General features: G+C 37.5%; 1 protein-coding gene across 2 annotated transcripts in view; it reads right to left on the reverse strand.

The window, feature by feature from the left end:
* GNAL (G protein subunit alpha L) overlaps window positions 1–18,662 on the reverse strand; it is a 195,098-nt gene that overhangs the window by 106,135 nt on the left and 70,301 nt on the right. Inside the window, exons 1-4 of one of the 2 annotated variants that reach the window (XM_008505518.2) lie at window positions 17,404–18,086; window positions 16,931–17,003; window positions 16,043–16,097; window positions 15,740–15,859 (exon numbers count right to left, since the gene is read on the reverse strand). In XM_008505518.2, the coding sequence (XP_008503740.1) occupies window positions 15,740–15,859; window positions 16,043–16,097; window positions 16,931–17,003; window positions 17,404–17,542 (387 nt within the window). In that variant the 5' untranslated portion in view covers window positions 17,543–18,086. Of the gene's footprint in view, window positions 1–15,739; window positions 15,860–16,042; window positions 16,098–16,930; window positions 17,004–17,403; window positions 18,087–18,662 lie in introns of those variants that run through there. The other variant, XM_008505519.2, reaches the window with a different exon arrangement.

Genomic DNA, 18,662 nt, shown 5'->3' on the forward strand with positions numbered 1-18,662 from the left:
GGCTCTTCCAACATTCTGGGTACATGTAAACAGAATTTAAACATATATACCTATAGGTGACTCTCCCCGGCTGTGTCTTTTGTGTCCAAATGACATGGGATTTTTGCACACCTGTCATGTTTTCAGTAAAGATAATATAGTGACAGAGTAGAAAGGCTTGCAGTTATGCAAGAAAGCGGACACAGAAGAGTTCGTGTTACATGAGACTCAAACAGGTATGAACTTTTTTTGTATCCTGGAGTTCATGTGAACTGATTGCTTTTGAAACACATCAGACTAAGCCTTAAAGCTCCAGTCCACAAAGTTAAGTTTAAGGAATAACTGCAGTGAACTATGTTTACTTATCCAATAAGGGCAAGGGTGAGGAAGGCAGGCCTGCTCTTGTACCCCCTAACCTCTGCAAGAAATGTCAGACAACATCAGAAGAAGCAAAACCAACACACTGCACTGTTTTTGTTTTTTTTTTCTAACACACAGATTTCCAGTGGCTTTTGGTCCTACCATAATCTGTGCCTGTAGATATAGAAGTGGAGGAAGTAAGCCTGCTTGTTTAGATAGCCATCACTTTCCCATTATGTCCTTACTACTGCTTCCCATCTCTCCTTTCTTCTTCCCCATTTGGTGTCACTCCCCCTCAGTTAAAACCACGGAAATGATCAGCACTAAAAATAACCTCTCCCTCCACCTCATTTGGCCAGGCCAAACAAACAGCTTTACCAGGACACAGCTGAGGGCACAGTACAGGCATAAAAATGGGAAAGTGGAATGGATAGTGACGGAGTGTTGGAACAAGAGAAGAATGATGGCTTAGTCTGGCAGCTCTGCTGGAACAAACACACATGAAACTACACAGTAAGCACTCCTTAGCATGCATTCTCAGAAGATGATTTGAAGATAGTGACTTCTTAAACTATAAAACCTGTGGAGAAAAATATTTGGTGAAGGGAGAAGAAAAAGGTTATCATATGCACATAAATGTCCACAAAAGAAAATGAGTTAAAATGTCAGTCAGACAGGAAAATGTCACCCAGTTTTGAAACCCACTCATCAGGTCCCAGCAAGAACCCAACCTTAAAGACACTGGGAAAACCTGCACAGAAATAGTATGCACTGACCCACCTCAGCCAGTCTGTAAGCACAGCAAACAAAGAGTGCTCAGAGCAAATGCACTCTCTAGCTGGGAGCAAATGCCTGGAATTCCCCCAGCAGTCAAGCTGACTGTCAAGAGTCAGGATTTTCTCCTGATTACATCCTCAAATTCCATAGACCAGCCCTTCATAAACTGATCATCAATTTCCCTCTAGGGGTCTGGTGCATGCAAAGCAATATGTTCTTACAAAAACATATCCACATAATTGTACTAATTTTTTTTTTTTTAAGGATTTTTTTGTTGTTTCTATTTAGGGAAGGGGAAAAGAAAATTAAAAGACAACTTTGATTTACTGCATAATCTTTTTATTTCCCCCAGGACTCAAAACTCTAAAGAACATTTACATCTACCATGTAAACATGGGTCAGGAATGGTATTAGCATGGAATTTGGCTGAACTGATGTTATAATAAAGGCACCACCCCTAATGATTACAGAACCCCCAAAAAAAAAAAAAAAAGCCTTTCAATGTGATCAACCTTTAAATCAACTACACTGCAAGATGCATTCAACACTGTTTCCCCTTAAATCCACTACTTAGGAAAGCAGGGACTATGACTAATAAGAAAAGCAAATGAGATTTAATGAGATTTGCCTCTCCATTCAACAAAATTTGCTATCATGAGCAGAAGAACTAATGAAACTTCATTTCCTATGATCTGTGTCCATAGTTCTTTAAGCCTCTCATTAGCAAAATCACCAGCTTTGCCTCTTTTATGAAGATAAATGTACATCATGTATCTCCGGAAAGCCTGCAGACTGCCAAGTCATAGCACTTCCCACAGGACTCAGACATGCACTTCCTTGCTGTGATAGCTGGGAGCTTTCATCAGCACTTCAAAACTACTCACCTGCCACCCTTCACCTGGAGAACTTTCCCTCTAATGTCACAAACCTGAAATAGACTTTTATTCTTCAAATCCTCTTTTCATGTCCAAGTGCTTGAGGGCCTCATAGCTAACAGGCTATGAACCCGATTTTTCACACAAAAATTACTGATCAAATGTCCTAGTTCTTGAGTAGATTAGAACCTTGTGCTAGAATAGGTACTCTTATTCTTAAAAGCATATGTATATCAGTGCACACATGTATGAAAATAAAAACTCTTGCTAGCTGCTTTTAATTGAAAGTGCCTGAAGGTATGCCCTTTGCTCCTTTGAGCCTTTAGAGATAATAATCTTGACAGCATTATTTACCCCAGTAATTTCTTTCTGCTTCTAGGTAAGAAAAGGTTAGGTCCTGTCTGATTAGGAGCTGTGGATAATTCTCTAGCAGAAAACCAGAATCATCTGCACCTTGACTGTATTTGGACTTAATCAGTACATGGAAGCAAAAGATAGTTTTGCTTCATTATCTGAATAGCACCCTGAAAGAATGTGCACTACCATTTACACAAGAAGGCCGTGACAAGACAGGTAGATAGCTAATAAAATCTCTAGATTTATTCAAGACGTGATTACAGAAGCTTTGATTTTGGAAAAGAACTGCCAGGAGCTTTGTACCAACATGCCCGTAGGACCTTTAAGAGAAAGAGTCATGGTGAATGTGAAAGACCAAGTGACAGGACCTCATACCTTCCACAGTTTTCCAGATTTTCAGAAGTTTTTCTCTCAGGCGTAAGGTGATTCATGTCACTGAAAATACAGCCTTGAATGCCTGGGCAGTTTTATCTCAGTGTATTTGTGAGAGTGTGATCCCTAAACTCAGAGTTGTAGATTATCCCAAACATGTGGCCTACCACACAACACAGAAGAGAGGAATTTTCAAATTAATTTCCTCCCTTTGAAATGGGAGGCACAGGAGTTGCAGCTTTTTAAAAACTAAAAATTGTATTTGGCTCCCTTTTCCCTTCAAGTGGCAGGGTTGTCTTTTCAAGAGTAAACACATGCAGTTTTCTCAATCTCCTTTTACTCCCAATGCTCTCCTGTGAAGTCCATTTGTGTACTTTTTTTTTTTGGAAGTTCAGTTCCCAAAACTAGACACAATACCCCAACTGAGGACACAGCAATGCCAAACAGAATGGCAAAATCTCTTCATGTCTTTTTGTACAACAGCCTTGCTAAAGCATCCCAGAATGAGTTAACTCATTGTTTGCGGTCCATTACTACAACAAAGAATCTTTCCTGCACTACAAGCAGTTTTTTTGCATCCTATATGCTCTTCCATTCCATCCTAGAGATTTTTATTCCTGAGAGGCTGTAAGGAGAAGGCTGGTTGGCTTGTTGGAGACAACCATGTTTGACAGGATTAAGTGTACATATTTGGTAATATGAAGATCCTATAGCAACTTGTTCTTAATTCTTTATACTATTAAAAAAGCTGAAAAGTGAAGAAACAGAATTCATCTATTCTCTTTGAAGCATTCTAGTCACAACTGACAGCGAAAACATAATGAACAGAGATAGAGGTTTAAAAATGAAGGAAAACTAATCCAGAAAATATTTTAACAGTAAAAAGATGCTTTCTCTAGTAGCCAGTCTTTACTATTTTTGCTCCTTTAATCATAATCTACAACTCTTTTTCCCACAAACCACAAGTGCTGAATCATGTAAGACCTAAGTTGACATAAAAATAACAAAATTCTGCTACTTGCAGCGTTTCCCCAAGGGAGATCAAAAAGTTCAAAACATTTTCTCTCAGTTACACAGAGCATTAGGAACTGCAAGGGAAAAAAAAAAAAAAAAGAGTGGCATTTTGGTGCTCTTAAACATTTTATTTCTCTAATGAGAAGGGTTCCTAACAATGATCTTCCTTTTCCTAAATCAGGCAAACTGTAATGAAGGATTAAGGAATGATGAGCAGATTTGAAAGCACAAATGTCCTTCGTGGGACTGTAAATATTGCCTCTCCAAAATCAGGTCAATTTATTTTCCATTTTAAGATCAAAAATAAAGTGCATTCTCCTTCTGCACAGAAGAAATTATTAGTCATGGTAGATAATTTAAAAATGCTTTTTCATATGGGATGAATGGCAGCACAGCAAATAAGAACATATATCATTAACCAAAGAAGAATGAAAAACTGAGTGCAATGGATTCTTGGAACAAACTATTCAGAATGCATGAAAGATCTGAAAATACCAGAGAAGAACAAGGAAAATTGTCATTAAAAGTATTTGTGTTCTGCTAATATTGGTACTGAGATCTCTCTATATATTGCTCTTATCAGCTATTGTGTCCAAGTTCTCTTAGAATTATAAAATAAGACATAATCATTTCATAAAGATTCATCTCCGTGTCCAAAAAAAGCAAACAATGTTAGGAATTACTAGTAGAAGACTAGAAAATAAAAATTTAAACATAATGCTACTCTATAAATCTGCAATGTACCTACACCTTGAATACCATGTGCAGTTCTGGTCTCTAGTTTCAAACAAGGTCAAGTAAAAGGAAGTGCAACAAGGATAAGCACAGATATGGAACAACCCTTGTGAGAGAACCAGTTAAATAGACTCTTTAAATGGAAAGAGAAATATTTGGAGGGATATGATATGTAATGAGAAGGGCAATGGGGAAAAAATAAAATACTTCTTACAGACAAACCAGGAAAAAACCAAAATCAATCAAGTGGTGCTTCCTCATACATCACATAAACTGCAGAACTCACTGTCATATCAGAATATTCATGCAGGTAAGAGGAAAAAATAATTTAAAAAAATTAATTCCTTGAAGAAAAATCTACCAAAGTCATAAAATACAGAAAAAAACACTTCCAGTCAAAAACTACCTCAGTCATAAATCTGTGGAGACTAGGACGATCAATGTGGGAAATATCAGTGCTTGCCCCATTCCTAAACTCTTTTTCCTGTTTCACTCTCAGCCATGGTCAGAGATAAGATTGGGTGCTAAATGAACCCATGATCTGAGCTGGCACAGCTTTATTGAGCTGTGCAAATCAATTTATGGAGGATTAGATATCTAAGACTCTGTGAGTGTGAAACCTTCTGCACAGAAAGTTATGCTAGTGCAGCCTACTGTTCTGCAAGCCTTTTAAAGATATTATTATTTAAAAAAAACCCAACACAAAATGAAAATGAATCACAGTGATTATTGAAAAGACCTACTGTTCATAGCTTAATAGCATCCAGAAAACTGTCACTTATCTGAAGAAGGTTTTGCTTATTTCAAGTTTTGTGCCAATCTCTAACCTACACAACTTTTCCCACCCCCAAGAAAATCCATAAAAGTGCTCAACGACCTCCCATATATAAATTTAACAGGGAGAAATTATTTGCTTGTACTGTTTTTCAACTGAAACTATTTGTGATTTTGATATTAATATCACTGCATAAGCGGAAGCTGAGCTGCATGAAAGCTGTCCTAGCAGTATATTAGCAGTGCATTTAGGTCTACAAATATCCATACATTTAAACCTTTGCAAGATTAGACCCTAGGGAATATAGTTGTTTAGGATGACTTTGCTATTTATGGAACATTATCCTTCTTGCCAGGCTTTCATTCATCAGTGAAAGAAATCAAAATCTGCTCTATAAGACCAAAGGCCAAGGACCAAATTTAATTCCTTATTTCTTAAAAAAAAAAACCAGTGAAAATCCTCTGCAGCATGAATGGCTGGCTCTCAGAAACTTCAAGAGCCATCTTCCTCTACTGATATGATTTTTAATCCACACTACTATTTTTAATTATGATTTCTGACTTATGTATTCCATGACTAATTACTCTTTTTAGTCCACAATATACCCACATAGCTGCTTGTCAGTTAGCATGTTTAGTTTGCTGTTGGTAAAATCTAGAGAGAAATTCAGCTGATTAACAACGATTAGAAATGGTAATTCCAAAGAAGGAAAAATAAAAGCCCTACTGTTCAATTAGGAGTAGTCTGTCCTAAGTAAGCAAGTCTGCTCTTCCCAGAAGAAACAACACTAACATCCTAACAAGGAAGGAGAAGATTAAGTTAATGCTAGAGGACAGCTGCCTGCCAGAAAGAATATTCTCCCTCAACCACTTGAGGCTACAAATCCTGCCATGAAGCCTCCCTCTTCTGCTATACCTGTGGGGAACCAAGAAATTCATGACACGGTTTCAGCAGCAAGTGGACAACCGGACTCTACCTCCATCCAATGACAAAACGGAAGTATCTGTATATTCCCAGAAAAGTTTAGTTGTGGGTTTTTTTGTTTTTTTTTTCATTTACACTGTCTATTGATTTTGCCTGGGGTTGCAAACGCCTCAAGGCACACGGCCTGTGCCAAGGGTACCCTGGAGCTGACTGACAGCCAGGTCCTACTGCTGTTCATGGTCAGCTGCAGGTCTGCAAGCAAGTGGTAGTGAGTTGTCTGTACAGAGGGAAGTGAGGATATACTTTCCCCTCTTTTACTTAATCTTTCTTTGCCTTTTCTTGTTTTCTACCTGACAGCTCTTAAATTTGATATTATTTAGCTCCTACGAAAGAAAGTATGTGGGTGTATGTTAAGAAAAGAAATGATCTGCACAGCTCTGTCACTTAACATCCTATGGAAGTGAGGGTGGACGTGATCAAAAAATGTTCACCAAATTAACAGAGATAAAAGGGCTTGCATATCTTTAGCCTATTTTATCTTGCTAAACAATTTTGCAGTTCAAAACAGTGGGACAATTATTTGCATTAAAATATGATTAAGTCCTCCTGACAGTAATAAGACAACTCAAATGGAATGAATTGGCACAAGTGTCAGAAAACGTTTACTTTTCAAAGATTTGAAAGGAAAAGTTCAGCTCTAACATCGACGTAACAGACAAAAATTCCAATATTCTTCTTGCCTAAGGATAAATATCCTTTCAAAACATCCAGCAGAATTTTTTAAAACAAATACTAGTAGATTAATTACAAGAGTGCACTTTAAACCAACCAAAATTAATCTACTGATTTAAATCAAGAAACCATAATCTGCATGCTTCAAATGATAGCTGGTGTGCTTACAACCAGAGATAGCTCTGTTCCAAGAAATTACTGCAAGATTTTCCAAAGCAAAAGACAACAAACTTAAAACCCTGTTGTACAAATTATATTCTCCTCCTGACTCCTTTCGAAAGAGGAGGTCCTAGAAATTGACTACAACACTTGAACTGAATGTCTTTAATGACAGAAAAGCAAATTAAATTAAATAGGTGGCAGAACAAAACCATTAACATTTTATGGAAACTTTCAGCAGTTAACTGCAAATGTGCACTGCTCTTGCCTTTCATCTGCTTCATCACAAAGAGCTTCTTAGATATTCAGGGGAAAAAAAAATTGTTTGTAACAGTTTTTGGCTTTCAACATATTTACTTCACTGGATGCAAGGTCTTTTGTTCACACTGTTTAGCTTGTTCTCTATTCCCTAGCTCAGGTTAGATAATCCACTATTGACAATAAGTACAAGCAATGGATGAAACTATGGAGGGATGAAAAAAAAGCAAGCAAAGGTCTAAGCTGGCAATGCTCAATATTGTTTCAAAAACTGCATCTAAAATCTCATCGTGTGCTGAAGAGAAGCTGTTGGCTGTTATGCCAAAGAACACTCTTAAAAAACTCTAAATAATGACATAATTTATTATTATTATTATTATTGATACCCTCTCTTCCATAGGTCACTACTGGTTACACTGAGAAATGGTATACATATGAAAAAAAAGATTCTCCCTCACTAATTGACACATTACTTTTAGAGAACACTCAAAAATGGGAAAAGCATCAACCTCCTATCTTTGGCTCCAGAGATTAAAATAATTAATTGATAATGAGGACAATTGCAAAACATATTGTGCTATGTTTACCTTTTCTCTGGCTGTGATGGAAAATCTGTTCAAATGTAGTTTATAAATAAAGACAGTTCATTAAATATTTCAATACCCTTCCTCTGAAAACTGCCACTTGTAAAAGTCTGAAATGTCATGATCCTTGGACTAATTGCACAGTGTGTCTTCATTAAGAGTGTGGTTACCCTTTGCATGCATTTACATTTCTTTTATTATAATTCAGTTTGATTTACACATGAGGGAACAAATAAGCAAATTTCTTATAAATGTTTCTAAGTGAATGTTAGGTCTTAATGATCTATAAATTAATTCATAATTAAATCTTCTAGAGATTCCCAAGCAACCCAACCTAAGTGCTAAAAATGGCAAGAATTTCTTTCCTGTTTCTTCCTTGAAGGGAGCCTGGAGTATAGATACTTTTTTTTATTCTGGCTAGGCTACTACTCCTCTGTCAGGAACCAAACGAATGACCAGCACCATTCCTTCAGCTGTTTTTCTGAATCTTACATCCTGAGATGGTGAAGGATTGCTGCCACCTACATATATCAGAATTGGTTTTGGAAGATACCTTAACAGCAGCCCCTTCAAGTTGTCAAAGGATACAAAATAGCATCCTCCCCAAAGTAGCCATAGTTTAAAATAAAATCATCATGCTTCACAGCCCTGTGGCCAATACAAAGGTAATGATAGTACAGGCTGTAACCTATAGCTTCCACCTTTCTTTAATATAAAATTGGGGTACTCACTGTAAAATACCACATGAAAAGAAAATATTTTAAATATGATAATTCAAGTTATTAGTCTTCCCATTGCCATCAAATCAAACAGACAAATTTAGATGTAAAAATATTTTCATCCTGTAAAGTGTGATAGAAGTGTATGAAATTTCCAGCTAAAATTATAGCAAAAAAACCCCCAACCCAGAGGATGACACTTATTATTATTAATTTACAATATTTGAGTGGATGCTGGCTTACTTTCAAGAAACTTCCAACTCATTTGTATTCATAGGTACAAAACTTGAAGCTGTATCAGTAAATGTCAACGATTCGGAAGGCTACGCAAGTAATTTAAGTCTTAGCTAGCACTAATAATAAATTATAATATATTTCCAGTTACATAGTGATAGTCTCTGTGTTGTTTGGTGATAATAAATAAAGCAGGCTGGACAAAGTGTAAATACCACCCCACTATCTGAGAAATCAGATTCACAATAAAAGATAAGAACATTTAGTTTGGTTTCACTATGATGATGTAAAATTGAATGTAAAATTGCACTTGATTCGTAACTGTTTATAAGACTTTCTCAAATAATTGTCTTTTCAGATTGAAATTCATTATTTTACATTGTAAGATATGCAAAAATTTATTTAAAAAACAGTAAATACACGTGGGAAAGGTAAATTTTTTCTGCATATGTTAAAGTTGAATTTATTTTTTAAAAATCTTGGGATAGGAAGACTTAGAAGTAAACACAAAATTTAATACCTGTTACTTTTAATTTTTTTTTCTGAATACAACCTATATTAGTTAACTGTGGATCACGTATTATTATGCACAGGGCTTCCTATGGCTCCCATTCTCAGTTGTTCTTCTGCTAATTGTTGGAGGCCTAAGTGGATCCCTGTGCTCCTTTCCTGGGACACAAATTTAATTATTTACTTATCATCGGTGTAAACTCTTAATAGTTGTGGTTCAGTGAATTTGGAACAAGGGGAAGAAGAAGTATGTTAGAAATATGTTATACTTTTATTAAATGGAGCAGTGTTTACTAAAACAAAAAGCTAACTTTACTTTTATGCTTGAATATAAGGAATTCCTTTACCCTAAAGCAATCACCACCAAACATGAACTGTATTTTAAGCAAGAAATCCTGAGCCTTATAGAAGAGCTGTACTTGACAAAAGCCACTCCAAGTTTAAGCCTCAATTGTGTTTTCAGTAAAATCAGAGTTTATTACACAATTAAAAGAATTAAAGAAAATAATGGTAGAATTTTACATTTTTACAGTTCCAGTACATATTATCTCTTTGAGAAGTTTTGGGGCTTTGTTGGTTTGGTTTATCCTTTACTTTCTTTTTTTCTTCCCCCCCCCCCCCCCCCCCAAAAAAAAAAAAAAAAAATAAAAAAAAAAAATCGCCCCATATCTGTTTGTAGTACAACCAAACAAAGCAGCTCTAGTGCTCTCTGAAACTACACAGTTAACATAACATCTATTTCTGAAAGCACTGCTGGATTGATGGAACCATCAACAGCAAATGTAAATGCTTACAGAGAATAAGAGTCAGGACAAAATAACATGTAACATTGAAGTGAATGCTTGATCTCACGTACGAATTGTTTCTAACTTTCTTTTTTAACATTGACTGATCAGAATATTAGGGACTTGCCTTTAACAAAAACTGAGGCTCAGTGTTGATGAAAACCTGTATGGAAACAGGTATTTCACCTGGCTGGAGAGGTATCCCTGGGCATCAGCAAAATCTGCTCACAATATGAAACGAGCTCAACTCTAGTATCTGCTGCTAATTAGTAGTAAATGTGCAGCATAAAAACAAGTTCTATCACAACAAAGAAATTTCATCTGTTACCTGATTGCTAGTCCTCCCCAATATCCACTGCTTTTCAATACCATTCCTCTTGAGAATTTTAACCTTTGTGTGAAGACTGAAGAGTTGCCAACAACTACATCAGCATTTGCAACATTTTCAGCTGTCCTCTGACTGCCTTCTTCATCAGTTTTTCAAATGTTGTTAATGCAAGGTAGCAATAATGCTGTTCTACCTATACAATTTAATAAATATCTAGCCTTCCAGATCTTTTCCACATTTGTGGAAAAAGAGCAAATAAATGCACCAGTGTGCATCTTAAGACTACAAAAAAAAAAAAAAAGAAAAAGTACTTAACTCTTAAAGTCTAATTGAATTCTGAAAGCTAACTTCCAGATGTGACACTGTAGTAATTTTAAATATCATGAGCGCAGGATGATTATAAAAGCTTGTGGCTGTTCATTTATTCTCGAAATGGTAAATGAAGCCCTAAAGTAAAAATCTAGATAGAAAGAAAAATAAAGTGAAGCCATTGGAGTAACAATATTCACCATATTCTCTTCCTCTTTCCCGATATTTTCATGTAAAACACAGTATGTATTCACATTCCTGAGAAATAGGGAAATACTGCAAGTCATTTGAAAGCTGAAAAATTTAAGATGTTACCTTGTAACTTCTTTGGGCTACAATCAAGTACACATTACAGAGAAACTTAAACACCTTGTGGTCAAATAGAATACTAAAGTGCATTAACTGTGCAACCCAAGAAATTTTAACCGTGCATGAACCACATTCATCATGCTTTTTATCTTTTATTTAAGTATTTACTCAGGACAAAGGTTTTCTATGACCCAGCGAGACACTTCGCTTGAGCAAGACTTCTGGTTACTTCAAAGACAGAGACACACATTGTGAAAAGCGGCCATCATCCAGCATCAACACAAATTGGAACTTGAATACCATGTCTAATACAAATTTGAAATGCCTAACACAAGTCTACATAACTTCAAATTATGACCAAAAATATTCTTCTTTCTTTCTTGTGTTCCTACACTACATATACAAAGTTCTGCTATTTAAGAAGAAAACTGGAGGAAAATTAACGTCATCAAATTGAACTCAAGCTGCAATATTTGAAAATATGGAGCAAACCACAGGCCAGATTAATCTAAAGCAGTTTCCCTATCAATGCCAATATTAGCATTTCATCTTTTAAAGCTAAATTTCAGAGCTTGCCTGGTTGATAAAATAATTAAAAAACATATTTTAAAAACTCACATTCCAAAATCAGCGCAAGGGACAACATTTACACAACTCTCTGCCTTGTGAAGGCTGCATGAAAACACTTTGCCTCTCTAATATATTCTTAGCAAAGGAAAACAAAGCTTTTAAAACTCCCCACTCCACCAAACCTGGGTGAAGTGTTTACATATTCTCTATTAAGCAAATTATTCATGTTCACTGGTAACTGGTTCCTATAGTCAAACACTTGACTATACAGTTTGCTGGTGTCTGATGGACTGCCTGCTATATACCTACACTTAACTAATCAGGTGAGCTTGATTCAAGACATGTATTCTGAAAAGCAACTTAATTTGACTATATTTTTGAGGAAGACAAAAGGTAAAGGAATTATGCACTGAGCAGGTTTGTAGTGCCCACAAGATTAAAATATTTTAATAAAGAAAATTCAACTTGAGGAAACACATGCTTACACAATACACCATGTTTTTCCACAGCTACCAGCATAATATGCCCTTAATATGTTCACTCTGATTCACAAAGGACAAAATAAATCTCCATCAATAAAGGATTAGAAGTGGCACAGGTCAATTCCTGTTAACTTTAGCAAATATCTATCAGCACTTTGCCGAAAATAATTTAAAAATCCTTTTCTAATATAGCCTGCATGCTTCATTTTCAGGCCCTTCTGCTGATTCCACTCTGGAATATGGAGCGAAGATAACACCTAAACTCGTCCTCTGATGAAAATTTATCTTAATTCCTTTCATGACTTCAAGGAAGAAATTTCAATAGACTTATTCACATTTATTAATTTTGCAAGTACTCTAGGCTTAATTAATTTGATTTATAGAAACAGACTGCCTCAGTCACACAGAAAATTTTTTTGTAAAAATTATCCAGTCTTATGATAAAAGTAATGAAAGGCAACGTAAAAGTTAAAAGATTTCTTGATTTCCTTTATATTTTCTTTCATATCAATTAGATAAATCATCAAGGTAGCATAAATAAACTAAATTAATTTTTTTAAAGTCAGTAGAACTTTTGAGGGGGCAATCCAAAGACTCTTAAGGGAATGTTAGAAGTCTGTAAAGAGAAAACCATTTGCTTTAAAATTAGTATTACCACTAAGTAAAAAGTTCTGCTTACATTTTGTGAAGAAATATGTAATTAAAAAACTAGCCAAACAGAACCCCAAAATATATATCTGAGGCTAAATGTGAATCCCATCCTTACTCAAGTTCTTGGAATTTCAATCATAAATTGAAGATAGAATATTATTTCACCCATAGCAAACCAGTATTTTCAAATCCACTTACAGGACAATTTTCACAATTTATTAGTTAATTTAGTTAACATATAGTTAACTAAACTTAGTTTAGTTTAGTTTAGCATATTATTTAAAGTTTAAGAATGCATATCCAAGCGTACTCAGTATGTAACAAACATATTTAAATTAGTGTCTCATGAATATTGGCCATACTGTGCCATCAGGGAAGTTCTTGGATTTTATCAAGAGTCTGTCTTTAAAGAGCCAGGACACAATGCACTAATTTTTCCACATTTTGCAAGCAATGTATTTGAAGTGCACCTTCAACTAAAATACACTGGTTTGTAAGACAAAGATTAGATGGCTAACATCATAGAAAAATAACACATTTGTAATCCATACTGCAACACTCGGGGCTATGTCTTGACCAGCTCATTGCCATCCATACTGTAAAAAAACCCTAAAATTGCCACTTCCCTCATTCAAAGGAAGAAGGGCAACCTTTGTCACATTTTAGAATGTGCAAAGATTTATCCCAGAGGGGTAAAAAAACCTATCTTTACATGTTTTTTAAAAAGTTTTTACAACTGTTTGTAAGTACTGATGATAGAACTGCAAGTCCTGAGTGCCTACTATGAAACACTGTATTGGTTTCTCTGGCTCATGTATTCCATACATAAACCATTGATTAGAGAAGCAGTAATGCTTAGTAGATGATGCATAACAGATTACTATCCAAGTATTTGTTTTTATATTTGTCCTTATCCAAAAATACCTTATGGGTCAAAAGTTACTTCAGCTGGAAACATAATTTTAAGTTATCATTGACTTAAACTGAAGTAGAATCAAACCAGTCTCTCTCGCTCCCACATAATCCTGGAGAAAAACATTATACTAAACAAAGAAAAATCAAAAGAAAATAAAGTACCTACCCAAACGATACATTTTTACAAATATTAAATTATGAATTAAACAGAGAAGAAAACAGAAGGCAACAGATGAAAGTTATACATTAAATATATTTACTTCTAAAGCAGCACTGAAATTTTCTTTTTTAAGCTTGTACCACCTTTTTAAAAATTATGACTATAATTTAACACTATTTCAGATAATGTGCTGGTACTAGCATAAATCCCCCTTTACTAAAAACCAGAAGTGCTTTTCTTCTTTTTTTAATCAAAATGGACTTTAAATTGAGATTTTAAATTACTTATTACTTGTATGACAGTCCACCAGTCCCTATTCTTTTTTGTCTTCCAAGAATAGCAAGGTTTCCCACTCCATAAAATATCTAACAGTGAGTCAAATTTGATCAGATATAGTCAGTTTCTGTGGAAAAGGATACATTGTGTAAACAATAACATAAAGAAAAAATACTATCTCCAGCCCTATGAAAGATTTGCTTTCGTCTTCTTTTACTCCAGAAACTCAGAAAAACAGATGTAGTATAAAGAATTGCAAAGAATAAATGCCACCATTTAGTTTACCCAAACAAAGAGCCAACATTCAAGCAGAAGAAAGATACAATGATCAAAAAAATGCATCAGAATTGTAGTACCTGCATAAGACAAATATTTCATGCTAAGCTTGCATTCCATTTCTAGAAAGAGTTTCTCATTATCACTAACTTGTATCTACCAATTGAGCAATTATGCAATATGTGGGTGTACCTTGCAGTTGTTTCCTTAACATCTGCATTCTGTGTTAAATTCTAACTGTACAAGATGTCTGATGTTTTTTCTTTATCTTGAACCTTGAAAGTGGTAGGTTTACCAGAGGCAAAACTACACACCAGAGAATATGAGTCATATAATAAAGAAACAACTCTTCCCCTTCTCCCCTTTCCACCCTGAAGCTATAATAACCTAAAGACACTCTATTATAAATGGCTTCTTTGGTAATATTGATAGCATGAACAACTCACAACCATCTAGTCAATGCATGAAGATTTTTTTTAATCCTTACTGTGTCCATAACAAATTGCTCTCAATATCTTCTTAAACCAAATTAAAAATCATGCTACTGAAAAAAAAATAAATCTGCATAATATTCAGAATATTTATGCACTTGTTTTCACGTCAGGAATAAAGCAGAAAACATGTTATACATGTTCTTACAAAAATTAACAAAAAAGATTAAAAAAATCAAACAATAAGATACCTCTGCAAATTAATCTGAAAGGTATCTCTCATTCTCCTACTAAAGTATAACCTCTATACAGAAATCCTTAATTCTCTAGTGCTTCCATATCAAAAGATGGCCTTATTTACATAGAAGTACACCACTGCTCATGCCAACTACAATAAATACATAAGGAAGCAATACACCTTTGACTCGACCACCGTGTACATGAGTTTCCACTCTTAAGTCCAGTAAGTATGGGAAGCACCACTGGGGCCACTCTAACCTTTTATATCCTTTTCTGCAGGTAGATTGTAACTACTCAGACTGACATCTTGCATCTAATTCCACATGGGAAACCAGCGTTCAACAGTCTTATCTGAAGTGCCAATACGTCTGATTATATCAGAAATTATGAAGACAAGAACTAAATGCAGAAACAGCGTTTACAAACGGCAGCAAATAAATCAGTAAAACCAAAATCTTGCACCACTAAAACAAGTGATACTACCCTAGTCTTGTAAAAGTTAACCCAGTAGTAATGCTGGCATAAGCTCTTCCCAAGACCATCTCACAAAAAGTAGAAAAAAAACCCCAACACATCAGTAAATCAGAGTGAGGCGACACATTCCCCTCGAAGCAGAAAAAAAATCAGTGGTTTCTGCTCTTACCTGTGTATAGTCAAAGTCAGAAAGAGGAGCTATACTCTTGATGTAGTCCATTCGAAATTGGTTTTCTGGGTTGGCCAATGGAACTGGGGGTATTAAAGTGCTCATAGCTGAAACTATAGTCTAGAATTGGATAAAACAAAAACAAACACATTAATCTGGATAAACCCGGGATACAGGATCAATAGAAGATAATCCAATCTGATCAGCAAAATGGGATTTCTCTCAGCACAGTCTTGGAGAGCACAATCCTTATAATTTCCAATACATTCAAGCATTTAAGAGCAGTATAAAGTGTGTTCTTACCACGATCGCATCTTTAACATTTTTCCGAATATCCAGTATTTTCTGTTTCTTTTCTCTGCATTAAAACAGAAATATTAACACTTTGATTTTTTTCTTCCAAAGCAGTTCAGTCAGTTGCATTTTTTTTCACTGATCGCTTGTTTATCTGCTCTTATACTAATTGAATAGAACAGCAACACAAATATATTTTTCCTCTTATCTCCTTTTTTGCATAGTATAAAGAGCAATGCACATTCATCCCTGATATTTTTTTTTTAAATCAAACAAGCATAGCCACATCTGCAAAGCCTCCCCTGATGGGACTGGAAATCATTCTTTCATTTCTATAGCATGCTGTAAACATGCTCTAAATTAACAATATATAATTGAAGGCCAACAGATAGCTAAAATGAATATTATGGATTAACAATAAATTCTGGCAATGAGTTCTTCAGAGAGAAAATTATGTAGGCTCAGAAAACAGAATGATTTCTAACAAACGTGTAAAATTAGTTTCAGTTTTACACTAAACCCAACACCGGAAAAACAACAGCCACTGTCATCCTGAATATGACTTGACATATATTTTTATATCACAGACAGATGCAATATTTAGTTATTTGCTTCTATGTAAAAAGTAGTCGCCATGTTGTTGCTACACAGGGGCCTGTCAAGCGCTGCAGTAGCAACAGTGTAAAATACAGTAAAGGGGCCAGAAGGAGAAAATGCAAATATACAATAGCTGCAATTTCCTTATTCTCACTCCCTTTCCTCCCCTCCCTCCCCTAAAATGCAGTGTCAAGCCACCAAAACACAGGGGATGAGAGAAGAAATTTCCTAGCCTACTGGGTGTTAACCTGTTCCCCAAATTTAATGGAAAATAAGTCAAAAAGTGTCAATAATTCTTACTCTGAATTAAATCCATTGACATGTAGGATTCGCATTTGTTTCACAATAGTGCTTTTTCCTGACTCACCAGCCCCTAGAAGAGAAAAAAGGGAGAAGAACATTGTAATAGAAGGTTCGGGCTGGGGGCTTGGGATGGTTTGTTTTTTGCTTTTTGGGTTTTGGTGTTTTGGTTTTTTTGTTTTTTTTTTTTTGGAAACGACAGCATCTCCCACCTCCGGCAAGCATTTCTGTATGTATGCATCCATGTGGCTCGGGAGCTGAGCTCAAATCTGTGGACGTCTCGCATATCGCTCCATACAACAACCTACATTTTTCATACCTAAGGCACATACACACACACACACATATCATCGCCCCTCTTTGCTGCACCCGGCTGCCCCGGCGGGGCTGGGGGCTGATGCTGGGGTAGATACCGGAGCAGATACCCCCTCCTCTCCCCGTCCCCCACCTTCCTCTGCCCCCTTCCTCCTTACCCAGCAGAAGCAAGCGGTGTGTCGCTTTATAAGCCAGCCTCTCTTTCTGCAACTGCTTCTCTATTTTTTTGTTGGCTTCTCGCTGCGCTTTCTCATCGATACGCTGATCCTCCGTTTTGCTGTTGCCCAAACACCCCATAGCCGCTGCTTAGGATGGATGTCAAATCGTTGCTTTTACGGATTTAGTATTTACAAGGGGGAGGAAAGGGGTGGGGGGGAGGGAAGGGGAAGGGGGGGGGAATAAGGCAGAAGACAAATCTTTATATCCGTGTGTCCCTGCGACGGTTTTCTTCTCTTCTTCCCCCTCACCGGCTCGCTCGCATAAAATGGTCTCTGGCCGCTCTCTGATCGAAACGGAGTTGGTTCGCTGGCTCTCCAGAGGAGATGCGGGGAGCGGGTGGCAGAGATAACCGTGCCCCGGCAGGGAGGGGGTGGGGGGAAGAAATCTGTTCAGAAATGCCTAACATGCAACGAGAGGGAGAAGAAGGCTCCTCCTGGAAACCAGCCGGGTGCCGCTCTCCCTCTCTCCCTCCCCACCGCGCGCACAATCCCTATATTTCTCTGTAAAGGTCTATTTTTGTCTTCCTAACTCAGCACTGCCTCTTTCTGCGAGACCAGGAAACAGCCCAGCTACCAGCCCCTACGCGCAGGCAAGACGAAGGAGAAAGGTAAAAGCCGGACCGATCTACCTGGATCCCTCGGGGCCGCGGCCGGGCGGCTCCACGGGGGCTCCGTGCCCGCCGCTGCCGCCGGCCCCTGTCCCCCCACCCCTTCCACCCCACCGCCCCGAGCTGCCCCCGGCCGCCCCCGCCGCCCCGCACCGCGCCCCAGCGCCGCCGCGCACGGCAGCAGCCTCGGCCTTCGCGCCCCGGCGGCAGCGCTGCCGCGAAAACCTGGATCTGGCATCGCCTCCGCGGGACCTGAGGCCTCCGCCGGGACATGCGGCCTCCGGGCCCCGCCGTCCCCTCCTCCCTTACCGCCACCACCCCCGCCGTCCCAGCCCGCCGAGCTCCGAGCTCCGTGCCCGCGGCTCAGCGGGTGGGGAAGGGGACTGCAGCGCCCTGGGATCCAGGGGGGATTTCCTCAATTTTTCCTCGATTTTACCCCGCGTTCCTCGGCGGTACTGAAGGTGTCCAGCTGCTAGCAAAACGAGGCACTCCTGGGCCTGAAATCCCAGGTGATGGCTGCCATCCTGACTGACCTCAGGGAGAAGAGCAGGGACCCTATCAGTGTCACCAGGGCCTGGAAGGCAGCGGGAA

This window comes from Calypte anna, chromosome 2, assembly GCF_003957555.1.
Source record: "Calypte anna isolate BGI_N300 chromosome 2, bCalAnn1_v1.p, whole genome shotgun sequence".
NCBI classification, from domain to species: Eukaryota; Metazoa; Chordata; class Aves; order Apodiformes; family Trochilidae; genus Calypte; species Calypte anna.